At 51.5% G+C, this 25624-nt stretch overlaps 1 protein-coding gene across 1 annotated transcript; it reads left to right on the top strand.

Moving 5' to 3' along the window:
* Window positions 1–189: 189 nt before the first annotated feature.
* HSD17B14 (hydroxysteroid 17-beta dehydrogenase 14) lies at window positions 190–22723 on the top strand. The gene is made up of 9 exons (XM_010368630.2): window positions 190–559; window positions 1043–1081; window positions 1694–1776; window positions 3317–3383; window positions 4429–4520; window positions 19362–19466; window positions 22010–22077; window positions 22188–22284; window positions 22392–22723. Exons 1-9 carry the CDS (start codon window positions 388–390, stop codon window positions 22563–22565), a joined length of 897 nt encoding a protein of 298 aa, XP_010366932.2. The 5' UTR covers window positions 190–387; the 3' UTR covers window positions 22566–22723.
* Window positions 22724–25624: the final 2901 nt, after the last annotated feature.

Below are 25624 nucleotides of genomic sequence, written 5' to 3'. Positions count from 1 at the left end.
CCTGGGTTCTGACAGAGGAAGGGATGGGGGTTTGGACTTACAGGTTTCTGGGAGGAGGGACTGGAGAACCTGATCCCTCACTCTGAGAGTGGAGGGGCCTGGGCCCGGATTTCCGGGTCTGAGGGAGGAGGGGCTGGGACCCTGACTCCTGGGTCTGAGGGAGGAGGGGCTGGGAGGCTGGACTCCTGGGTCTGAGGGAGGAGGGGCTAGGAGGCTGGACTCCGGGGTCTGAGGGAGGAGGGACTGGGGCTCCTGGATTCCCGTGTCTGTGGGAGGAGAGGAGTGTCTGAGGGAGGAGGGGCTTGGGACAAACTTCCAGGTCCCTAGCCTTCCTGGCAACGACCCCCGAGGCTGGACTTCCACGATCCAGCTTCTATTGAGGATTTGATGCAACGGCCTCACGGGGCTTTGGAGGTGAAAAAGGCCCAGAGTAGAGACAGAGAGAGAGAGAGAGAGACCGGCGGACACGGGATGGCTACGGGAACGCGCTATGCCGGGAAGGTAGTGGTTGTGACCGGGGGCGGGCGCGGCATCGGAGCTGGGATCGTGCGCGCCTTCGGTGAGCCGGGTCTGACTGCTGGGAGCTGTGGAGTGTGAGAGAGGAAGGATGGGGGCGGGGCGATGGGGGCGGAAAATAGGGTCTCCAACATTGCAGCCAGGATTCTGATCTTATAAAAGCCAATTTGCAGGCTAAAGTAAGCGTGTGGCGCGGTAGGCTAGGGCTGTCTGGCAGGGTCTTCGAAGGCAGTGGCCTCTTTCTCTGGGTCTGTTGGTGTAGCTGCAAAACCAGTGGTTTGGGGAATGGCCCTGTCAGTCGTGGAGTTTGCTCTGGAACCCACGAACGGGGGATCAGGAGCCTCAGCAGAAACCTGGGCAGGCAAGGAGAGTATGTGTCAAGGCCTCTGCCCTCTGTCCTGTGGGTGATCATGAGACTGGGGTCACGAGGGGAGACGGAGATCGGCCCCAATCTAGGTGGCCACAAGAGGGCGGCAGAGGCTTTAACCAAGACTCGGAGGGTAACGTGTTCCCTTCCTATTCTCAGTGGACAGCGGGGCCCAAGTGGTTATCTGCGACAAGGATGGTGAGTGAGGGTCCCTCAGCCCTCAGCCCTCACCTTGGTCCTTCCTCCCTCAGTCCCAGGGATCCAGGAACCCCAGCCCCTCTTCCCTCAGACCCAGGAGTCCAGGAGTCCCAGCCCCTCCTCCCTCAGACCCAGGAGTCCAGGCCCCCAGCACCTCCTCCCTCAGACCCAGGAGTCCAGGCCCCCAGCACATCCTCCCTCAGACCCAGGAGTCCAGGAGTCCCAGCCCCTCCTCCCTCAGACCCAGGAGTCCAGGCCCCCAGCACCTCCTCCCTCAGACCCAGGAGTCCAGGCCCCCAGCCACTCCTCCCTCAGACCCAGGAGTCCAGGCCCCAGCACCTCCTCCCTTGGACCTATGAATCCAGGGCCCCAGCCCCTCCTCCCTTGGACCCAGGAGTCCAGACCCCCAGCCCTTCCTCCCTCGGACCCAGGAGTCCAGACCCCCAGCCCCTCCCCTCTCGGACCCAGGAGTCCAGGCCCCCAGCCCCTCCTCCCTCAGACCCAGGGGTCCAGACTCCCAGCCCCTCCTCCCTCAGACCCAGGGGTCCAGACTCCCAGCCCCTCCTCCCTCAGGCCCAGGGGTCCAGGCTCCCAGCTCTTCTCTGCCTGCAGAGTCTGGGGGCCGGGCCCTGGAGCAGGAGCTTCCTGGAGCTGTCTTTATCCTCTGTGATGTGACTCAGGAAGATGATGTGAAGGTGAGGGAGTTCCCATTCCTACCCCCATCTCCGCTAATGACCAGTTCTTTGTTCTCCTCCAGCCATTTGCATGTGCCTTTCCCTCTACTTTTCCTTCCTCTCCTGGCTCCACTGGACCCGTCAAAGGTTTCCAACCAGTGTCACTCCACACACAAGGTCTTCTGTGACTGATGAGCAGGTCACGTGTTCCTTCTCTCCCACCTCTCCAAGGCTCTTAGCACATCTGACACATGGATGGCAATGAATAAGTCCCTCAAAGTGGGTCAACTGTAATTGATTTTTCTGTCTCTTTTTTGGAGGTGTCACTGAGGCTGGAGTGCAGTGGCATGATCTTGGTTCACTGCAACCTCTGCCTCCCAGGTTCAAGCCACTCTCCTACCTCAGCCTCCCGAGTAACTGGGATTACGAGCATGCGCCACCATGTCCGGCTAATTTTTTTTTTTTTTGAGACGGAGTTTTGCTCTTGTTGCCCAGGCTGGAGTGCAATGATGCAATCTCGGCTCACCACAACCTCCGCCTCCCGGGTTCAAGTGTTTCTCCTCTCTCACCTTCTGAGTAGCTGGGATTACAGGCATGTGCCACCACACCTGGCTAATTTTGTATTTTTAGTAGAGATGGTGTTTTTCTATGTTGGTCAGGGTGGTGTTGAACTCCCGACCTCAGGTGATCCGCCTGCCTTGGCCTCCCAAAGTGCTGGGATTACAAGCATGAGCCACTGCGCCCAGCTAATTTTTGTATTTTTAATAGAAATGGGGTTTCACTATGTTGGCCGGGCTGGTCTCGAACTCCTGACCTCACGTGATCCACCCACCTCAGCCTCCAAAGTGTTGGGATTATAGGTGTGAGTCACTGCACGTGGCCTGTGACTGATTTTTTTCTCCATTATTTCTGGGTTCCTGTTTCTTCCTTTTAATCAGTATCTCTCTGTTATCTGCCCCCCTTTAGTAACTGTCCCCTACACTCTCTCTGAATCCTTGTCACCCCCATGCCCCACCCCCTAACCCTGGGTGCAGTGTGGCTCTGGCCAGCCCCCGTCTCCTTCCTGTCTCCTGCTTGCCTGCTGTGTCTGCTGATCTCCACATCCCCTCTTCCTCTAGTTCTTGTCCCCATACCTGGGAGTCCAGCTTCCCCCTCCTGCCTTGCATTTGGGAGCCCTGTCTTCTTTATGGCTGGACACCCCATCTACTGCTCATTGAAAGGACATTTCCTCGGCTGGGCATGGTGCCTGTAATCCCAGCACTTTGGGAGGCTGAGGCGGGCGGATCACTTGAGCTCAGGAGTTTGAGACCAGCTTGGACAACACAGTGAATCCCCGTCTCTACTAAAAAATACAAAAATTAGCTGGGCGTGGTGGCAGGTGCCTATAATCCCAGCTACTTGGGAGGCGGAGGTAGGAGAGTCGCTTGAACCCAGAAGGCGGAAGTTGCAGTAAGCCGAGATCGTGCCAATGCACTCCAACCTGAGTGACAAGAGGGAGACACCGTCTCCAAAAAACAACAACAACAACAACAACAACAAAGGACATTTCCTTCCTCCTCAGACCCTGGTTTCTGAGACCATCCGCCGATTTGGCCGCCTGGATTGTGTTGTCAACAACGCTGGCCATCGTGAGTTGTGAGATCCCAGGGCCATACCCCACCTCCTGCCCCCCCAACTCTGTTTCCTGCACTTCAGTTTCCCCATTCCCTTCCCCTGATTTCCTCATCCTGCCTCATACCTCTTTCTAGTCACTTGGACAGGAGAGTAAACCAATGGAAGCCCCCTAGGCCTGGGCTGAAACTGGCCCTGTTCCGTCCCTCCTGTGTGTCCCCAGAGTTGTGCCCTCACCTGGCCATGTCTGTCCTTCCTTCCTTCTTTCCTTCCTTCCTTCCTTCCTTCCTTCCTTCCTTCCTTCCTTCCTTCCTTCCTTCCTTCCTTCCTTCCTTCCTTCCCTCCCTCCCTCCCTCCCTCCTTCCCTCCCTCCCTCCCTCCTTCCCTCCCTCCCTCCTTCCTTCTCTCTCTCTCTCTCTCTCTCTCTCTCCTCTCTCTCTCTCTTTTTGAGATGGAGTCATGCTCTGTTGTCCAGGCTGGAGTGCAGTGGCACCATCTCAGCTCACTGCAACCTCCGCCTCTCGAGTTCAAGCGATTCTCCTGCCTCAGCCTCCCAAGTAGCTGGGATTACAGGTGCCCCCGCCAGCACGCCAGGCTAATTTTTATATTTTTAGTAGAGATGGGGTTCTTCATGTTAGCCAGGCTGGTCTTGAACTCCTGACCTCAGATGATCTGCCCACCTCGGCCTCCCCAAGTGCTGGGGTTACAGGAATGAGCCACCGCACCTGGCCTTTTTTTTTCTCTGAGATGGGGTCTCAGTCTGTCACTCAGGCTGGAGTGCAGTGGCTTGATCTAGGCTCACTGCAACCTCCACCTCCCAGGTTCAAGCAATTCTCCTGCCTCAGCCTCCTGAGTAGCTGGGATTACAGGCACCCACCACCACACCTGGCTAATTTTTGTATTTTTAATAGAGAAGGGGTTTCACCATGTTGGCCAGGCTGGTCTCCAACTCCTGACCTCATGATCCGCCCACCTTGGCCTCCCAAAGTGCTGGGATTACAGGCATGAGCCACTGCATCCGGCCCCCCTCACTTTTCCTCTCTCTCTCATCCCCCACTTTAGACCCACCCCCACAGAGGCCTGAGGAGACCTCTGCCCAGGGATTCCGCCAGCTGCTGGAGCTGAACCTGCTGGGGACGTACACCTTGACCAAGGTGAGGGCTGGCGACCCTGCTGCCAGGCCCGAGCAGCCTCCTGATAGGTGGATTGTGTGGTACATTTTGTCTAAGAGCACAATGTTTTCTGTTCTTTTTGTTTATTTGTTTGTTGGAGACAGGGTCTCTCTCTGTCGCCCAGGCGGAGTACAGTGGTGCGATCTTGGCTCACTGTAACCTCCACCTCCCTGGTTCAAGCAATTCTCATGCCTCAACCTCCTGAGTAACTGGGATTACAGGTGCAGATCACAAAACTCAGCTAAATTTTGTAATTTTTGATAGCGATGCTCCTGACCACAAGTGATCTGCCTGCCTTGGCCTTCCGAAGTGCTGGGATTACAGACTTGAGCCACCATGCCTAGCCATCTATTTTCTGTTCTTTAGTTTAATCTCCTTATTCCGAAAGGAAGATAAATAACTGCAAATCTTTACATCCAGCAAAAGCTACTTTTGTAGCTACAAAGCCCAGTCCTAGGAACCTTCTAGAACCTTCCAAACTGGTGTGGTGGTGGTGGTGGGAGGGGATGTTAAGAACATATCAGGGCCAGACATACTGGCTCACACCTGTAATCCCAGTGCTTTGGGAGGTCGTTGTGGGAGGTTCACTTGAGGTCAGGAGTTCAAGACAGCTGGGGCAATACAGCAAAACCCCCTCTCTACAACAAGTTTAGAAAATTAGCCGGGCATGGTGGTGCCCTTGTAGTCCCAGCTACTGAGGTGGCTGAGGTGGGAGGACCGTCTGAGCCCAAGAAGTCAAGGCTTCTGTGAGCTATGTTCACACCACTGCCCTCCAGCCTGGGCAACAGAGCAAGACCTTAAACAAAAAGTGGGGGAGAGCTGGGCAGGGAATGAGAAAGAAAGTAAACCTTTTGATCTGAGAAAGGAGAGCCCCTTTAGATGATCAGGATCAGGCCCAGCGGGGCTTTTTAACAACTTTTTAAAAAAATAATTAATTTTTTGAGATAGAGTCTCACTCTGTCACCCAGGCTGGAGTGCAGTGGTGCAGTCTCGGCTCACTGCAACCTCTGCCTCCCAGGTTTAAGCAGTTCTCTGCCTCAGCCTCCCAAGTGGCTGGGATTACAGGCACCCACCACCACGCCCAGCTAATTTTTTTCTATTTTTAGTAGAGACAGGGTTTCACCATGTTGGCCAGGCTGGTCTTGAACTCCTGACCTTGTGATCCACCCACCTCAGCCTCCCAAAGTGCTGGGATTACAGGTGTGAGCCACTGCGCTTGGCCTTTTTATTTTTTAATAGAGGTGGGGTTTCACTATGTTGTTCAGGCTGGTCTCAAACTCTTGGGTTCAAGTGATCCTCCCGCCTTAGCCTCCCAAACTCCTGGGATTACAGGTGTAAGCCACTGCACCTGGCTTGGAGGGACTTTATAAAAATTTATTTTAATTACTTTTTAGAGACAGGGACTCACTCTGTTACCCAGGCTGGGGTACCATCGTAGCTCACAGCAGCCTCCAACCCCTGGGCTCAAGTGATCCTCTTGTATCAGCCTCCTGAGTAGTTGGGACCATGGGGTGCACCACTAGGACTGACTAATTTTTAACTTTTTTGTAGAGACAGACAGGGTCTTGCTATGTTGCCCAGGCTGACCTCGAACTCCTTGCCTCAAGCTGGGATTATAGGCATGAGCTACTGCACCTGTCCAATAATTACCTTTTGAGGCCACTTGCTTTCCGGGCTCTAGACTACCTGATACCAAGAAGCTCTAAAGTGCCACATACTCTGTAGTTCAACCATGTATAGCCAATCACTAATCAATGTGATGTCTGTAAACCAATGACAATTCCTGATGAACAACTTCTGTAATCACCGCCTCTCCTGATTCATCCTTTTTTCTTTAAAAAGTTGAGCCTTTATTATTATTATTATTATAGAGTTGGGGTCTTGCTCTATTGCCCAGGCTGGTCTGGAACTCCTGGCCTCAAGCCATCCTTCTACCTCGGCCTCCCAAAGTGCTGGGATTACAGGCATGAGCCACTGTGCCTGGCCTGAGCCATTTTTTTTTTCTTTCTTTATTTTTTTTTTTGAGATGGAGTCTCGCTCTGTCGCCCAGGCTGGAGTACAGTGGCGCGATCTCCGCTCACTGCAAGCTCCGCCTCCCGGGTTTACACCATTCTCCTGCCTCAGCCTCCCGAGTAACTGGGACTACAGGCGCCCGCCACATTGCCCAGCTAGTTTTTTTGTATTTTTTTAGTAGAGACGGGGTTTCACCGTGTTAGCCAGGATGGTCTCGATCTCCTGACCTCATGATCTGCCCGTCTTGGCCTCCCAAAGTGCTGGGATTTCAGGCTTGAGCCACCACGCCCGGCCTATTTTTTTTTTCTTTTGCTCTCTGGAGCACTCCCCAATACAACCTGGAAGTGCATCCAGGGCAGCAGGTTGAGTGTGTCAACCTGCCGCCCAGGACACACTCCTAGATTAATAATCTCCTATATTAATAATCTCCTATGTTAATCATATCCTGTATTAAAAAGGAAGAAGGTTCTCAGCCTGCTGCCTGGGACACACTACTGTATTAAATAAATTCTTCGTTGGGCGCGGTGATTCACACCTATAATCCCAGCGCTGTGGGAGGCCAAGGCAGGCAGATCACTTGAGGTCAGGAGTTTGAGACCAGCTTGGCCAACATGGTGAAACCCCATCTCTACTAAAAATACAAAAATTAGCCAGACGTTGTGGCAGGCACTTGTAATTCCCACACTCAGGAGGCTGCGGCAGGAGGATCACTTAAACCTGGGAGGTAGAGGTTGCAACGAGCTGACGTGGTGCCACTGCGCTCCAGCCTGAGTGACAGAACAAGACTCGGTCTCAAAAAATAAAAATAAATAAATAAATAAATAAATAAATAAATAAACTCAGTCCTATATTAAAAAGGAAGAAGGTCCTGAACCTGCAGCCTGGGATACACTCCTATATTAATAATCTCCTCTATTAATAATCTCCTATATTAAAAAGGAAGGAGAAGGGTTGTTCACGGTCGCTCACACCTGTAATCCCAGCACTTTGGGAGGCCGAGGAGGGTGGATCACCCGAGGTCAGGAGTTCAAGACCAGCCTGGCCAACATGGTGAGACCCCGTCTCTACTAAAAATACACAAAAAATTAGCTGGGCATGGTGGTGTGTGCCTGCAATCTGAACTACTCGGGAGGCTGAGGCAGGAAAATTGCTGGAACCTGGGAGATGGAGGTTGTAGTGAGCCGAGATCGCACTACTGCACTCCAGTCTGGGTGACAGAGCGAGACTCCATCTCAAAAAAAAAAAAGTGAGGTATTTGGATTATTTGTTCTCCCCACCTCCAGCAACTGAGCAACTCACCAGATCTGCCATTCACTGTGGCAGGAAAGCCTGGGGAGGGCGCTGTTGAGTATGAACTACCCGGTGGACGTCCTGGTGGGAATGGGCATTGGGCATGAGATCGTGGAGGTGGGGCTCTGGAGATAGCAGCTTGGAGCTGACCAGTTTGAGGCTGGAGGAACTCAGGGGAGCAAGAGTAGGCAAAGAGGGGAGAGGCCTGAGGAGCGGGCCCAGCGTCCAGGAAGCTTCAGGGGCTGACTCTGAGGTCGCATCTGAGATCCAGGTGAAATGCTCCCGGGAGGTTGGGCAATGCCCTGCTCAACTGGTGAACCCTGGCTCCTGTTCCAAACTTTTGTTCACTTTCTAGGATTAACCCAACACTAAAAATACCTCCACACATAAAACACACCTACACCTCAGCCCATGAAGAGTTAATATATGTATACATTTTTTCTTTCTTGTTCTTTTTCTTTTTCTCTTTTTCTTTTCTTTTTTTTTCGAGATAGAATCTTGTTCCATCACCCAGGCTGGAGTGCAATGGCACGATCTCTGCTCACTGCAACCTCGACTACCTGGGCTCAAGCAATTCTCCTGCCTCAGCCTCCCGAGGAGCTGAGACTACAGGTGCCCACCACCACGCCCAGCTGATTTTTGTATTTTTTGTAGAGTTGGGGGTCTCACTATGTTGTTCAGGAAGGTCTCAAACTCCTAAGCTATAGCGGTCTGCCTGCCTCGGCCACCCAAAGTGCTAGGATTACAGGCGTGAGCCACTGTGTCCGGCCTATGTTTTTTCATTCACTGCCAACATTTTACAAGACGGATTTCACATAAACCACCAAATTTCTTGTTTCTCTTAGAGAGCTGGTCAAGTTGGTCAACAGGACCTGTGGGGCAGGGAGGCAGAAGTAACAAGTGGCTTGTTTGCCTCAATTCTCTGCCACTTCTTACGTGCAATGTCGTGCAAGTTACTCAGCATTTCTGCTCCTCTGTTTTCTCACCTGTAAAATGGGGCCAATCATGACAGAGTTGTTCTGAGGATTTAATGAGATTAAATACCCGTGAAATCCTTATCAATATTTATCACGCTGCAATCTCAGCACTTTGGGAGGCTGAGGTGGGAAAATCGCTTGAGCTCAGGAGCTCGAGACCAGCCTGGGCAACATAGCCCCAGACCCCATCTCAACCAAAACCAAACAAAATTAGCCAGACATGGTGGCACACATCTGTAGTCTCAGCTACTCTAGAGGCTGAGGAGGATCACTTGAGCCTAGGAGGTTGAGGCTGTAGTGAACTTTGTTTGCGCCACTGCACTCCAGCCTGGGCAACAGAGTAAGACCTTGTCTCAAACAAAACAAAGCAAAAACAACGTGCTCTATCCATTGCCTCCTGCCATCCCCACCGCCCAGATCATACAATTTTTTTTTTTTTTGAGATGGAGTCTCGCTCTGTTGCCCAGGCTGGAGTGCAGTGGTGCCATCTCAGCTCACTGCAGCCTCCACCCACTGGGTTCAAGCCGATTCTCCTGCCTCACCTTCCCAAGTAGCTGGGACTACAGGCACACGCCACCACACCTGGCTAGTTTTTGTATTTTTAGTAGAGATGAGGTTTCATCATGTTGGCCAGGCTGGTCTGGAACTCCTGACCTCAGGTGATCCGCCCGCCTCGGCCTCCCAAAGTGCTGGGAGGCGTGAGCCACCACGCCCAGCCCAGAGCCCAGATCATACAATTTTATCAGGAGGAACTTCATATGTACCATACCACCAGTGTATTAGAATCCTTTTTACTTTTATTTTGATATAACTTAAGACTTGCAAAATGTTCCTAGAATAGTACAGAGAATTCCTGTATAATGAAACTCCCCATTGTTCTTTTCTTTTTTTTTCTTTCTTTCTTTTTTTTTTTTTTTTTTGAGACAGAGTCTTGCTTTGTTGCCAGGCTGGCATGCAGTGACACGATCTCGGCTCACTGCAACCTCTGCCTCCTAGGTTCAAGCTACTTTCTTACCTCAGCCTCCCAAGTAGCTGCTGGGATTACAGGCATGTACCACCACACCCTCTAATTTTTTTTTTAGTAGAGACAGGGTTTCACCATGTTGGCCAGGATGATCTCAATATCCTGACCTCGTGATCCGCCTGCCTCGGCCTCCCAAAGTTCTGGGATTACAGGTGTGAGCCACTGTGTCCGGCCCTTTCTTTCTTTCTCTCTCTCTTTCTCTCTCTTTTTCTCTCTCTCTTTCTTTTCCCTGCCTTCCTTCCTTCCTTCCTTCCTTCCTTCCTTCCTTCCTTCCTTCCTTCCTTCCTTCCTTCCTCCTTCCTTCCTCCTTCCTTCCTTCTTTCCTTCCTCTCTCCCTCCCTCCCTCCCTTCCTTTTTTCTTTCCTTCTTTCGTCCTTTCCTTTTCTTCTCAGGCTGGTGAGCAGTGGTGCCATCACAGCTCACTGCAGCCTTGAACTCTTGGGCTCGAGGGATCTTCCTGCCTCAACCTCTCAGCCTTCCGAGTAGCTGGGACTACAGGTACGTGCCACAGCACCTGACTAATTTTAATTTAGTTTCAGTAGAGAGGAGGTCTTGCTATGTTGCCCAGGCTAGTCTTGAACTCCTGAGTTCAAACTATCTTCCTGCCTTGGCCTCCTAAAGTGTTAGGATTACAGGCGTAAGCCACCACACCTGGCCTTCTTTCTTTCTTTTTTTTTTTTTTTTTTTTTAGGCTGAGTCTCGCTCTGTCACCCGGACTGCAGTGCAGTGGCCAGATCTCAGCTCACTGCAAGCTCTGCCTCCCGGGTTTACGCCATTCTCCTGCCTCAGCCTCCTGAGTAGCTGGGACTACAGGCGCCCGCCACCTCGCCCGGCTAGTTTTTTTGTATTTTTAGTAGAGATGGGGTTTCACCGTGTTAGCCAGGATGGTCTCGATCTCCTGACCTCGTGATCCGCCCGTCTCGGCCTCCCAAAGTGCTGGGATTACAGGCTTGAGCCACCGCGCCCGGCTCTTTCTTTTTTTCTTGACTTTTACTTGTGGTTCAATGTTTAACATTTATTTATTTATTTATTTGATGGACTCTCTCTCTGTTGCCCAGGCTGGAGTGCAATGGCATGATCTTGGCTCACTGCAACCTCTGCCTCCTGGGTTCAAGCCATTCTCCTGCCTCAGCCTACCAAGTAGCTGGGACTACAGACATGCACCAACACGCCCGGCTAATTTTTGTGTTTTTAGTAGAGACAGGGTTTCACCATGTTGGCAAGGCTGGTCTTGAACTCTTGACCTCAAGTGATCTGCCCACCTCGGCCTCCCAAAGCGCTGGGATTACAGGCGTGACCCATCATGCCTTACCTCAATGTTTAACATTTTTAAAAAATAAAAATAGGCTGGGTGCGGTGGCTCATACCTGTAATCCCAGCACTTTGGGAGGCCAAGGCTGGTGGATTGCCTGAGATCAGGGGTTCAAGACCAGCCTGGCTAACATGGTGAAAATGCGTTTCTACTAAAAATGCAAAAAAAATTAGCTGGGCATGGTGGCACATACCTGTAGTCCCAGCTACTCGGGAGGTTGAGGCAGGAGAATCACTTGGACCCAGTGAGGCCGAGGTTGCAGTGGGCTGAGATCGCGCCACTGCACTCCAGCCTGGGCGACAGAGCAAGACTTGGTCTCAAAAAAAAAAAAAAAAGAAAAGAAAAGAAAAGGAAAGAAAAATAGAGTAGTATAATAAATACTTATATGCCTATCATTTGTATTAGCATTTATTCACATTTTGTATATCATATATATGTGTGTATATACATAAATATATGTATTTCTTTTTGTCAAAGTATTATAAGTATATTACGACACCATGACAGTTGATTTCCAAACACGTTAGTAAGCATCTCCTAAAAATAAAGCCTTATAATTATTATTATTTCGAGATAGTGTCTTGCTCTGTCTCCCAGGCTGGAGTGCAGTGAAATGATCATGGCTCACTGCAGCCCCAACTTCCTAGGCTCAAGTGATCCTCCTACCTCAGCCTCTAGGTTGCTGGGACAACAGGCATGCACCACTACGCCCAACCAATCTTTTATTTTTTTGCAGAGACAGACTCTCACCATTTTGTCCAGGCTCAGGCCTTTTTTACATAAGAAAAATACCATTGTATCACCTAATACAATTAACAGAAATGCCTTAATACCATGTCATAGTTAACTCTATATAAACAGACCCAGAAGTTCCCAAATGTTTTATTATAGCTGATTTGTTCACACCAGGATCCTGACAACATCTGTGTATTGCATTTGGTTTCCCTGAGGACAAAGGTTTTTGTCTGCTTGTTCATGCACTTGTTGCAAAGAAATCTTGTGAACACTTGTGTCGCTGCCATTATCACCATCGCTATTTCCATCATCATTACCATTGTTACCACCCTCATCATCATTCTCACGATCATCCTCACATCACCATTTTTACCATCACCACCATCACCAACACCATCATCACCCCATCACCATCATCACCATCATCACCGTCATCATCACTGTCATTACCACAATCATCACCATCAGCATCAGCAACATTATCATCGCCATCATTGCCACCATCACCACCATCATCACCATCACCATCATTACCACAATCATCATCATTACCACAATCATCACCATCAGCATCGTCATCATCATCACCACTGTCATTACTACAATTACCATCACCATCACCACCATCATTGCTACAATTTACCATCACCGTCATCACCACCATCATTACCACAATCACCATTACCACCATCATCACCATCACCATCCTCATCATCATCACCACTATCATTACTACAATTACCATCACCATCACCACCGTTACCACAATCATCACCATTACCACCATCACCATCCTCACCAACATCATTGTCATCACCATCATTAGCACAATCATCACCATCATCACCATCCTCACTAACATCCTCACCATCACCACCATTATCATCACCATCATCATCACCATCATTATTACCACAATCACCATCACCATCATCACCATCATCATCCTCACCATCATCCTCATCCTCATCATCATCCTTCTCACTATCCTCACTATCACCATCTTCATTACCACCATTATCACCATCGTACTCACCATCACCATCATGACCACCATCATCATCACCATCACCACCATTATCACTATCATCACCATCATTACCATCACCATCAAAATCCCTTAGAAGCTCTCTTTTTTCTCTTCTCTCTCAGCCATGTGACTTTGGAAGCTCTTTAAATGTTGATTCTGGGACCCCTGCCCAGATCCCTTGAATTAGAATCTCTAGGTCTTTGACCTTCCTGGTGGATTCTGATACAAGCCAAAGTTTGTGACTCCCTAGGCAAGGGAGAACCAGGGCAGGATTAAGGATATTTAGATAGTCAAGGAAAGGATACCTTGTGGAAAGGAGGGATCCACAGAAGGTGTTGGAGCATGGGGGTTTCGGTTGTAGTCTCTCAGAGCTGGATTGTTTCTTAAAGATCTATCCATTCTGGCCAGGTGCGATGGCTCACGCCTGTAATCCCAGCATTTTGGGAGGCTCAGGCGGGTGGATCACAAGGTCAGGGGTTTAGGTCAGGCACGGTGGCTCAAGCCTGTAATCCCAGCACTTTGGGAGGCCGAGACGGGTGGATCACGAGGTCAGGAGATCAAGACCATCCTGGCTAACACGGTGAAACCCTGTTTCTACTAAAAAATAAAAAAAAAATTGGCCGGGCGAGGTGGCGGGCACCTGTAGTCCTAGCTACTCGGGAGGCTGAGGCAGGAAAATGGCGTAAACCCGGGAGGCGGAGCTTGCAGTGAGCTGAGATCCGGCCACTGCACTCCAGCCTGGGCGACAGAGCGCGACTCCGTCTCAAAAAAAAAAAAAAAAAAAAAAACTAGCCGGGCGACGTGGCGGGCACCTGTAGTCCCAGCTACTCGGGAGGCTGAGGCAGGAGAATGGCGTAAACCCGGGAGGCGGAGCTTGCAGTGAACTGAGACCCGGCCACTGCACTCCAGCCTGGGTGGCAAAGTGAGACTCTGTCTCAAAAAAAAAAAAAAAAAAGAAAAGAAAAGAAAGAAAAAACACAAGGTCAGGGGTTTGAGACCAGCCTGGCCAATATGGTGAAACCCTGTCTCTACTAAAAAAATACAAAAATTAGCCAGGCGTAGTGGTGGGCGCCTGGTAGTCCCAGCTACTTGGGAGGCTGAGGCAGGAGAATTGCTTGAACCTGGGAGGTGGAGGTAGCAGTGAGACGAGATTGCACCACTGCACTCCAGCCTGGGTGAGACAGGGCAAGACTCCATCTCAAAAAAAAAAAAAAAAAAGATCTATCCATCTCTCCATTCAGTAATCTATTTAGTCAAGTACTGACCAAACCAGACAATGTTCTTTTTTTTTTGGAGAGGGATTAGCCTGGCTAATCTATTTTTAGCAGAGACAGGGTTTCACCGTACTGGTCAGGGCGGTCTCCTGACCTTAGGTGATCCATCTGCCTTGGCCTCCCAAAATGCTGAGATTACAGGCAGGAGCCACTGTACCCAGCCTCAGGCAATGTTCTTTTTTGTTTTGTTTTGTTTTTGTTAGAGATCGGGTCTTGCTCTGTTGCCCACGCTGGAGTGCCATGGTGTGATCATAGTTCACTGAAGCCCTGACCTCCCAGACTCAAGTAATCCTCCCACCTCAGCCTCCCGAAAACCTGGGACCACAAACACACACCACTATGCCTGGCTAATTTTTGTATTTTTGTTGAGATGTGGGGGGTCTCACCATGTTGTCCAGACTGGTCTCAAACTCCTTGGGCTCAAGTGATCCTCCCACTTCAGCCTCCCCAGATGCTGGGATTACAGGCGTGAGCTACTGCACCTGGCCCAGGCAGTGTTATAGGTGCTGGAGATACAGCAGGGAGCCAGGTCCATGTGGGCTATGTCCTTGGGGAGTTTACATTCCTGGGCAGCCAGGTGTTACTAAACAGACAGAGTCATGAATTCAGAAGAGTGTTTTGCTTTAAGAGGGGGATGGGTATGGTTCTGAGAGAATGTGACCTGGAGACTGGCCCGTTCAGGGAATGTAGCCAAACTTCCTGGAAGTAATGAAATCTGAGCAGCACTGACCAGTGGAGGGAGTGGAGAAAGAGATGGCAAGTCGAGGGCCTGGCAGCAAGACAGGGTTTGCCGCTGCTGCCAGCTGGGCCCAGTGAGAGAAGGGGATGTTGCAAGAAGAGACTGGGGCAGGGACCAGATCAGGCAGGGCCTCGAAGGCCGTGCTGAAGCATCTGGTCTTTATCTCAAGAGCAATAGGGAGCTATGAAAGGTATCTGAGCAAGGGAGTGATGTGATCTTGTTAATATTATTAACAGGTCATAGGCTCTGGCTCCTGTAGGTATGAGGGAAGAATCTGAGGGCCAAGCATGAGAGTGGGAGAACCAGTATTAGGAGTTGATTGCATTTGAGCCAGGCACGGTGGTTCACGCCTGTAATCTCAGCACTTTGGGAGGCTGAGGCGGGCAGATCGCCTGAGGTCAGGAGTTTGAGACCAGCCTGGCCAACATGGAGAAACCCCGTTGCTACTAAAAATACAAAAATTAGCCGGGCATGGTGGCAGACGCATGTAATCCCAGCTACTTGGGAGGCTGAGGCAGGAGAATTGCTTGAACCTGGGAGGCGGAGGTTGCAGTGAGCCAAGATCGTGCCACTGCACTCAAGCCTGGGTGACAGAGCAATACTCCGTCTCTAAAAAAAACAAACAAACAAAAAAAGGAGTTGATAGCATTTGTCCAAGGGAGAAGTGGGGGCTTTCAAGTCCTCGTGATCTGGCCCCTGTTCTTCTCTGACCTTACCTCCAGCCACACTGGTCTTATTGCTCCCAAACACAGCAGGCCTGCTCCTGTCTCAGAACTTTGGCACTTAAGAGCTGGGGTCTCAGTATGTTGCACAGGCTGGCCTTGAACTTCTGGGCTGAAGTGATCCTCCAACCTCGGTCTCCCAAAGCACTGACATTACAGGTATCTGCCACCGCACCCGGCCCCCAGCAGGTCCTTGATGTAGAGCAGGTGCTTAGTGACCTTGAGGGTTGTGGGGGGAAGGACACGCAGGATGTGTGGGACAAATATTTAATGAACTCCAGCTATGTGCCTTGTGCTGGGGTGAGGGTGGCAAGAACCGTGTCTCAGCCCTGGTGAGACTTACGTTTGCAGGGTCAGGTGGGGGAGGAGATTAAACGGCAGGGCAGGTGCACAGACTGAGGGAGAAATGGAGCAAGGCAGGCGGAGTGGGCACTGGGAGGGAGGGAGGGCGTCAAAGCTGGTGGAAATAAGAGGAGGTGAGGGTGAGGGGGATTCCCTGAGGAGAAGGCCAGAGGCTGGTCAATGCCCACATCATTCATGCTCATATTACAGCATGGTTTCTCTTTTTCTTTTTCTTTCTTTCTGTTTTTTTTTTTTTTTTTTTTTTTTTTTGAGACAGTCTTTATCTGTTGCACAGGCTGAAGTGCAGTAGTGTGAACGTGGCTTACTGTAACCTTTGCCTCCCAGGTTCAAGAGATTCTCCTGCCTCAGCCTCCCGAGTAGCTGGGATTACAGGCACGCACCACCACACCCGGCTGATTTTTGTATATTTAGTAGAGATGGGGTTTCGCCATGTTGACCAGTCTGTTCTCGAACTCTTGACCTCAGGTGATTGCCTGCATCAGCCTCCCAAAGTTCTAGGATTACAGGTGTGAGCCACTGCACCTGGCCTAAAGTTCTTAACACTCAGAATTGTGAGAAATTGTTGTTTGTTTATGGATTTGGGCCTCAGCCTGTCCAGCAGCAAGCACTGGCTCTGTCGGGTGTCATGTGATGCCCTGTGGGCGTGAATCATCCCTCCATTCCTCAGTCTTCTCACTTGTGAAATGGGACTCTCAGCTGTACCTCCTCTTTGTAGGTACAGGAGAATGTTAGAGGGATGAAATGAGCTAATTCATGTAAATTGCTGAGGACAGGGCTGGACACATACCAGGTCCTCCATTCATTCATTAATTCACTCATTCATTCATTCAGAGGATATTTATGAAGCATGTACTATGTGCCAGGCACCTTAGCGCTGGGAAAGAGACAAAATCAAAAATCTTCACTGTCTCTCATAGGTTTCTGCATGCTAGTGGGAGAGACAGAACATGAACAAACAAGTAAAATATATATGGCCTGTCAGAAGGGAGTGTGCGACACAGAGAAAAGACATCCGGAAGAGGGAAGGGGACTCAGTGGTATGGGAACTGCAGTTTTATTTTATAATTTTATTTTTTGGGGCCAGGCGTGGTGGCTCATGCCTGTAATCCCAGCACTTTGGGAGGGCGAGGTAGGCAGATTACTTGAGCTTAGGAGTTCAAGACCAGCCTGGCCAACACGGTGAAACCCCGTCTCTCTAAAAAATACAAAAATTAGCCGGGCGTGCTGACACATGCCTGTAGTCCTAGCTACTTGGGAGACTGAGGCGAGAGAATTGCTTGAACCTGGGAGGTGGAGGTTGCAGTGAGCCAAGATGACATCACTACATTCCAGCCTGGGTGACAGAGTGAGACTGTTTCACAAAACAAAACGAAACAAAAAGAATTTTTTTTTTGTTGTTAAAAAAATGAAGACAGGCCGGGCACCATGGCTTATGCTTGGAATCCCAGCACTTTGGGAGGCCGAGGCAGGCAGATCACATGAGATCAGAAGTTCAAGACCAGCCTGGCCAGCATAGTGAAACCCTGTCTCCACTAAAAAAAAAAAAAGAAAATTATCCTGGTGTGGTGGCACATGCCTGTAGTCCCAGCTACTCGGGAGGCCGAGGCAGGAGAATCACTTGAACCTGGGAAGCGGAGCTTGCAGTGAGCTGAGATCACACCACTGCACTCCAGCCTAGACAACAGAGCGATACTCCATCTCAAAAAAAAAAAAAAAAAAAAGAAAAAGAAAGACACGGTCTTGCTAAGTTGCCTAGGCTGGCCTCAAACATCTGGGTTCAAGCAATCCTCCCTCCTCGGCCTCCCAAAGTGCAAGGATTACAGGCGTGAGCCACTGAGCCCTGCAGTTTTAAACAGTATAGCCAGGGAAGGCCTCACTGAAGAGGTGACCTCGGATCAGGGTTTGAGGGAGCTGAGGGAGAGTGTTTACCCAAGATAGTCCCTGTTTATCATTGACACTGTGGCCTGAAAATACCATGTCCCCGGAAACCCTTCAGTCCTGGGCAAACGGGGATGGCTCACCACCCTAGGAGTGGGTCTTGTGGCTCTCTTAGGAAAAGGCACTCCAGGCAGAGGGAGCAGCAAGTTCAAAGGCCCTGAGGCTGGAACAGGCAAGGTGTGTCTGAAGATACAGCACAGAAAAGGGTAGAGGCCGTTTTGGAGGGGACTGACTCATTTAGATTCCCGCTCGGAGAGCCTGCTAGGGGTGCCGCCTTGTACCAATTCGTCTTAAGTGGCAAAAGCAGGCCTTGCCTGGCCAGCTCAGCTGCCCAAGGCAAGTGAGATCAAAGGCAGAATTTGAGTTTATCCAAGGTCATGTGTAGTCAATAAACACACACACACACACACACACACATACACACAGAGAGAGTGTATATTTAGGGACTTCCCAGGTGGCCAGGGAGTTGAATTGCAGGAGAGAAGGTGGCAGGAAACAGTGCATTTCTTTTTTTTTTTTTTTTTTTTTTTGAGACAGAGTCTCGCTCTGTTACCCAGGCTGGAGTGCAGTAGCGCGATCTTGGCCACCTGCAACCTCCACCTCCCAGGTTCAAGCAGTTCTCCTGCCTCAGCCTCCCAAGTAGCTGAGATTACAGGCATATGCCACTATGCCTGGCTAATTTTGTATTTTTAGTAGAGATGGGGTTTCATCATGTTGGCCAGACTGTTCTCAAACTCCTGACCTCAGATGATCTACCCACCTCAGCCTCCCAAAGTGCTGGGATTACAGGCATGAGACACTGTGCCTGGTCTAGAGTGCCTTTCATGAAGGCCTCATAGAAACCATCTTCCCCTCCATGGATAAAAGAACTTCCTGGCTGGGTGTGATGGCTCACGCCTGTAATCCCAACATTTTGGGAGGCTGAGCGGGGAGGATTGCTTGAGCCCAGGAGTTTGGAGCTGCAGTGAGCTATGATCATGCCACTGCATTCCAGCCTGGGCCACAGACACTTCATCGGAAAAGAACTTCATCCCATTTTTGAAAAATATGCAGCCTTCTGGATCTCTCATCCATTTTCCTGTCTTGATATGGACAGGAATTTGAGTAACATACAAAGACCAAGGGTGAGGGGAACAGAGATAGAGACAAAGACAGACAAGACCCGGGAGAAGAGAGAGAAATCTCTTTCCACCAAGGACAGACTCCTTGAGTGCTGAGATCCAGCAAACCCAGGGCAAACCAGAGAAGGTGTTACGTTAGATGCTGTCTCTAGTGGTCACTGAGATCAACTAAAACATGCCAGGGAGATGGCTGTCATCCCAGACGTCAGGATGGCTGTGGCTGTGTTTCAGTGGTCTGGGGAGATGCAGGGCTTGTGTGGCTTACTTGGCCTCTTGTCTCCCTAGCTCGCCCTTCCTCACCTGCGGAAGAGCCAAGGGAATGTCATCAACATCTCCAGCCTAGTGGGGGCAATTGGCCAGGCCCAGGCGGTTCCGTATGTGGCCACCAAGGTACAGCAGCCCCTACCCCTTCGTTCCCTCCCTACTCCTTCCCCTGGGCCTTGGCTTGGAGTCCAGACACCTTAGGAGCCAAACCTAGCAAGATCTTGTCCCTAGAGAGTCTCACACCCAACTGCCAGATTCAGCACCCAGGCATAACTGCCTGTGATAGATTTCTGTTTTTTTCTTTTATTTATTTATTTAATTTTTTAATTTTTATTTTTTTGAGACGAAGTCTTGCTCTGTCACCCAGGCTGGAGTGCTGTGGCTTAATCTCGGCTCACTGCAAGCTCCGCCTCTTGGGTTCACGCCATTCTCCTGCCTCAGCCTCCCGAGTAGCTGGGACTACAGGCGCCCGCCACCTCGCCCGGCCAATTTTTTGTATTTTTAGTAGAGACGGGGTTTCACCGAGTTAGCCAGGATGGTCTCGATCTCCTGGCCTCATGATCCACCCGCCTCGGCCTCCCAAAGTGCTGGGATTGCAGGTGTGAGCCACCGCGCCAGGCCTATTTATTTATTTTTGAAACAGAGTCTCGCTCTGTCTCCCAGGCTGGAGTGCAGTGGCGCGATCTCGGCTCACTGCAAGCTCCGCCTCCCAGGTTCACGCCATGCTCCTGCCTCAGCCTCCCGAATAACTGGGACTACAGGCGCCCGCCACCATGCCTGGCTAATTTTTTTGTATTTTTAGTACCGATGGGGTTTCACCGTGTTAGGCAGAATGGTCTCGAACTCCTGACCTTGTGGTCCACCCGCATCTGCCTCCCAAAGTGCTAGAATTACAAGCTGAGCCACTGCACCTGGCCATTTTTTTTTTTTTTTTTTTGAGACGGAGTCTCGCTTTGTCACCATGTAGGAGTGCAGTGGCGTGATCTCGGCTCACTGCAACCTCCGCCTCCCGGGTTCAAGGGATTCTCCTGACTCAGCCTCCTGAGTAGCTGGGACTACAGGAGCAGGCCACTACGCCCAGCTAATTTTTTTTGTTTTTTTTTTGTATTTTTTAGTAGAGACAGGGTTTCACCATGGTAGCCAGGATGGTCTCGATTTTTCTTACCTCACGGTCCACCTGCCTTGGCCTCCCAAAGTGCTGGGATTACAGGCGTGAGCCACCGCACCCAGCAGATTTCTGTTTTTCTGTTTGTTTGTTTGTTTTGAGATGGAGTTTTGCTCTTGTTGCCCAGGTTGGAGTGGAATGGCAAGATCTCGGCTCACTGCACATCCGCCTCCCGGGTTCAAGCAATTCTCCTGCCTCAGCCTCCCAAGTAGCTGAGATTACAGGTGGCTGCCACCATGCCCAGCTAGTTTTTTGTATTTTTTAGTAGAGACGAAGTCTCACCATGTTGGTGAGGCTGGTCTTGAACTCTGGACTCGAACACCCGCCTCAGCCTCAGAAAGTGTTGGGATTACAGGTGTGAGCCACTGTGCCCGGCCCTCCTTCTCCTTCTCCTTCTTCTTTTTTGAGATAGGGTCTCACTCTGTCGCCCAGGTTGTAGTACGGTGGCATGATCTCAGCTCACTGCAACCTCTGCCTCACAAGTTCAAGCGATTCTTACGCCTCAGCCTCCCCAGTAGCTGGGATTACAGGCGTGGACCACCATGTCTGGTTAATTTTTGTATTTTTAGTAGAGATGGGCTTTCACCATGTTGGCCAGGCTGGTCTCGAACTCCTGACCTAAAGTGATCCACCCATCCCAGCCTCCCAAAGTGCTGGGATTATAGGTGTGAGCCACTGCGCCTGGCCCTTCTTTTTTTTCTTTTACATTTTGTTTTGTTTTGAGACAGAGCCTTACTCTGTCATCCAGGTTGTAGTGCGGTGGCACAATCTCAGCTCACTGCAACCTCTGCCTCACAGGTTCAAGGGATTCTCACGCCTCGGCCTCCCCAGTAGCTGGGATTACAGGCGCGCACCACCATGTCCGGTTAATTTTTGTATTTTTAGTAGAGATGGGGTTTCGCCATGTTGGCCAGGCTGGTCTGGAACTCCTGGCCTCAAGTGATCCACCCATCCCGGCCTCCCAAAGTACTGGAATTACAGGTGTGAGCCACCGCATCTGGCCTTCCTGTGACAGATTTCTATGCCAAGTTTCTCCCAAGAAACCAAGGCTGGCCGGGCGCGGTGGCTCAAGCCTGTAATCCCAGCACTTTGGGAGGCCGAGACGGGCGGATCACGAGGTCAGGAGATCGAGACCATCCTGGCTAATACGGTGAAACCCTGTCTCTACTTAAAAATACAAAAAAACTAGCTGGGCGACGAGGCGGGCGCCTGTAGTCCCAGCTACTTGGGGGGCTGAGGCAGGAGAATGGCGTAAACCCGGGAGGCGGAGCTTGCAGTGAGCTGAGATCCGGCCACTGCACTCCAGCCTGGGTGGCAGAGCAAGACTCCGTCTCACAAAAAAAAAAAAAAAGAAAAAGAAACCAAGGCTGGTGCCTCTGAAACAGCCTTCAGGGAGGGCATGACTTCCCCATTCTGATGCCCCCCCTGGCAGGCAGGAGACAATGGATGGCAGGGACACCATGTCCCGGGGACTGAACTTTCTTCCCCGCTCCGTTTTCTGCAGGGGGCAGTAACGGCCATGACCAAAGCCTTGGCCCTGGATGAAAGTCCATATGGTGTCCGAGTCAACTGGTGAGCTGCTCTGAGCAGGCCGAGAGCCTTCTGGGGGAACTGGGGTGACTGGGAGTGATCCCAAGTGATTCGAGACAGATTTCTTTGATCCCCTCTCTCCCTTCTCCCAGTATCTCCCCAGGAAACATCTGGACCCCACTGTGGGAAGAGCTGGCAGCCTTCACACCAGACCCTAGGGCCACAGTCCTAGAGGGCATGCTGGCCCAGGTAGGAGTGGGGTTCGGATCCAGGTGGTAGAAGGTAGCTTGGGGGTGGGGCACATGGCGATCAAGTGGGGCTTCTCTTGACCTCCTTCCCCCCTCTTTTCTCCCCAGCCACTGGGCCGCATGGGCCAGCCCGCTGAGGTCGGGGCTGCGGCAGTGTTCCTGGCCTCCGAAGCCAACTTCTGTACGGGCATCGAACTGCTCGTGACAGGGGGTGCAGAGCTGGGGTACGGGCGCAAGGCCAGTCGGAGCACCCCCGTGGACGCCCCTGATATTCCCTTCTGATTTCTCTCATTTCTACTTGGGGCCCCCTTCCTAGGACTCTCCCACCCCAAACTCCAACCTGTATCAGATGCAGCCCCCAAGCCCTTAGACTCTAAGCCCACTTAGGAAGGTACCAGGTCACCCTGCAGGTTCCCATAAAAGCAATTTGCAGCCAGAAGGAGGAAGACATCGTTATATTTATTTCCCACCCTTTAGACGAGTCCTTCTGCCCACTTAGCCCCTGCACCCCAGACCCACAAGTTGCCTCTACCCTGAAGGACTACAGCTCCCCCCGCCCCCCAACGCCAGGCCTTGCAGCAAGCAGGTGCCTGATGTTGCTAGCCCTGTCGCTGTCGCCAGGGGCTCCTGGGAAAGGTAGAGCGGTTTGGCTTCACCAGCGCGCTAAAGGCCCGCAGGGGAGAGTAAATTAAGCGCAATTAGGAGGTAATGGAGGGGGAGGCACAAAAGGCCCTCCTCCTTATTCTTGGCCCTCAGGGAAAAGGAGTCTTCCTCTCGGTGCCTGTGGAATAGGAAGGTAGCTGGCAAGAAAAGTCCAGAGGGAAGAGAAAGTGGGGGGTTGAGACATCTGGATCAGAGGGAGAAGGGCCTGAAACTCCTGGGTTTTGGGTCCGCAGGGCACTGGGGTATGCAGACTCCCCAGCTGGACCCAGGAGGGGCGCAGAGCCCGGGCGCGCTGGCGTCCAGCAGGTGAGGGGTGGAGCTGCAGGGCTGCTGCGGATTGGCTGTGGCGGGGGGGCGTGTGCGCCAACCGCTGATTGGCCGCGGCGGGGGCGAGAGCTGTCCGTGGGCGCCGCCCCTACAGCTCGGGGCTGGCGGTTGGGCAGGAGGACCGGGGTGGAGTGCAGAAAAACAGGGCCAGGCCCTGCGGGGGAAGGGTCCCGCGGTTTGGCTGTTCGGGCCTGTGGCTGTTGGGGTGGCAGGACAGTGACCGGGGACAGGACTTGGGGGCACTGTGGGGGTAGAATTTGGACACAGAGTGTCACAGGGTAGGATTGCTGAGACACAATGGCCAAGGGATCCGATTTTTGTTGTTGTTTTTTAATTTGAGACGGAGTCTCACTCTGTAGCCCAGGCTGGAGTGCTATGGTGCAATGTCGGCTCTCTACAACCTCCGCCTCCAGGGTTCAAGCGATTCTCCTGCCTCAGCCTCCCGAGTAGCTGGGATTACAGGCGCCCGGTACCACGCCTGGCTAATTTTTGTATTTTTAGTAGAGACTGGGTTTCACCATGTTGGCCAGGCTGGTCTCGAACTCCTGACCTCAGGTGATCCACCCGCCTTGGCCCCCAAAGTGCTGGGATTACAGGCGTGAGCCAGCGCGCCCGGCCGAGGACCTGATTTTGGTGCCACAGTAACCCATAGGTTTTGGGGGCACAGTGACAGAGAAGCACAATTTAGGGGGCGGTGCGGCAGGTTTGAATTGCTAGAGGTCAGAGGCATCCTGAAGGGTAGTGATTGGCGAACTGGGATAATCAGGAAGCCCTGCGCTGGGGACTGTTCTTTGAGGCTCACTTTTGAGTGCAGGATTGACAATTTTCAGGCTTCTCAGATGATAAGGGACTGGAAGGAGCCCTGGTGAACCGTGTGTGTTTTTACCTTTTAAAGAGTCAAGCCAGGCGTGGTGGCTCACGAGGTCAGGAGTTCGAGACCAGCCATAACCAACATGGTGAAACCCCCGTCTCTACTAAAAGTACAAAAATTAGCCGGGCATGGTGGCAGGCGCCTGTAATCCCAGCTACTCAGGAGGCTGAGGCAGAACTGCTTGAACCTGGGAGGCGGAGGTTGCAGTGAGCCTAGATCGCGCCACTGCATTGCAGCCTGGCCTACACATACATCTTTTTCGTTGACAGGAAAAAATATTGGAATAGAGCAGTATCCAGGCGCAAAGTGAGGCTGCCCTTTATCCATACCTGCGGCCCTCTTCAGAAGCCCTTCTCTGAAGCACCGTTCCTGTTCCTGTGCATTTACGTGGTGTCCACGCTGCTATTTACCATGTGCTTTTCCCTTTCGCAAAGGGATCGTGATACACGGAACGTCCTGCTCCTTGCCTTTCCCTTCCTTTACCTCGGGCTGCTTATGCTTGCCAGTGCTCCGCGACAAGAAAATGCATTTTTGTTCCCAAGGAAATGCTTTTTTGAAAACCGTTGCATGCACGTTAGTACCTGGCTTGAGTGTGGCTGGAACACAGCCTGGGTGGGGACCGTATTTTTCTTTTTTTTTTTTTTGAGACGGAGTTTCGCTCTCGTTGCCCAGGCTGGAGTGCAATGGCGCGATCTCGGCTCACCGCAACCTCGGTCTCCCGGGTTCAAGCAATTTTCCTACCTCAGCCTCCCAAGTAGCTGGGATTACAGGTGTCTATCACCACGCCCTGCTAAATTTTGTATTTTTAGTAGGGACGGGGTTTCACCATGTTGGCAGGCTGGTCTCGAACTCGACCTCAGGCGATCCGCCCGCCTCGGCCTCCCAAAATGCTGGGATTACAGGCGTGAGCCACCGCGCCTGACTTTTTTTTTTTTTTTTTTCTTGTGAGACGGAGTCTCACTGTCGCCCAGGCTGGAGTGCAGTGGCGCCATCTCGGCTCACTGCAACCTCTGCCTCCTGGATTCAAGAGATTCTCCTGGCCGGGCGCGGTGGCTCAAGCCTGTAATCCCAGCACTTTGGGAGGCCGAGGCGGGTGGATCACGAGGTCAGGAGATCGAGACCATCCTGGCTAACACGGTGAAACCCCGTCTCTACTAAAAATACAAAAAACTAGCCGGGCGCGGTGGCGGGCGCCTGTAGTCCCAGCTACTCGGAGGCTGAGGCGGGAGAATGGCGGGAACCCGGGAGGCGGAGCTTGCAGTGAGCCGAGATCGCGCCACTGCACTCCAGCCTGGGCGACAGAGCGAGACTCCGTCTCAAAAAAAAAAAAAAAAAAAAAAAAAAAAAAAAAAAAAAAAAAAAAAAAAAAAAAAAAAAAAAAAAAAAAGAGATTCTCCTGCCTCAGCTTCCCAAGTACCTGAGATTACAGGCGTGCGCCACCACGCCCGGCTAATTTTTTGTATTTTTGGTAGGGATGGGG

This window comes from Rhinopithecus roxellana, chromosome 12, assembly GCF_007565055.1.
Source record: "Rhinopithecus roxellana isolate Shanxi Qingling chromosome 12, ASM756505v1, whole genome shotgun sequence".
NCBI lineage: Eukaryota > Metazoa > Chordata > Mammalia > Primates > Cercopithecidae > Rhinopithecus > Rhinopithecus roxellana.
The sequence above is the reverse complement of the archived record's forward strand: the minus strand, read 5'-3'. Positions and strand labels throughout refer to the sequence as shown.

Excerpts from the sequence above, each read along its gene's own strand:
- HSD17B14 (XM_010368630.2), top strand. The coding sequence starts at position 388 with ATGCAACGGCCTCACGGGGCTTTGGAGGTGAAAAAGGCCCAGAGTAGA. Across the intron at positions 1,777-3,316 it reads CTCAGGAAGATGATGTGAAG|ACCCTGGTTTCTGAGACCAT; the intron begins GTGAGGGAGTTC and ends CTTCCTCCTCAG. Across the intron at positions 22,078-22,187 it reads TATGGTGTCCGAGTCAACTG|TATCTCCCCAGGAAACATCT; the intron begins GTGAGCTGCTCT and ends CCCTTCTCCCAG.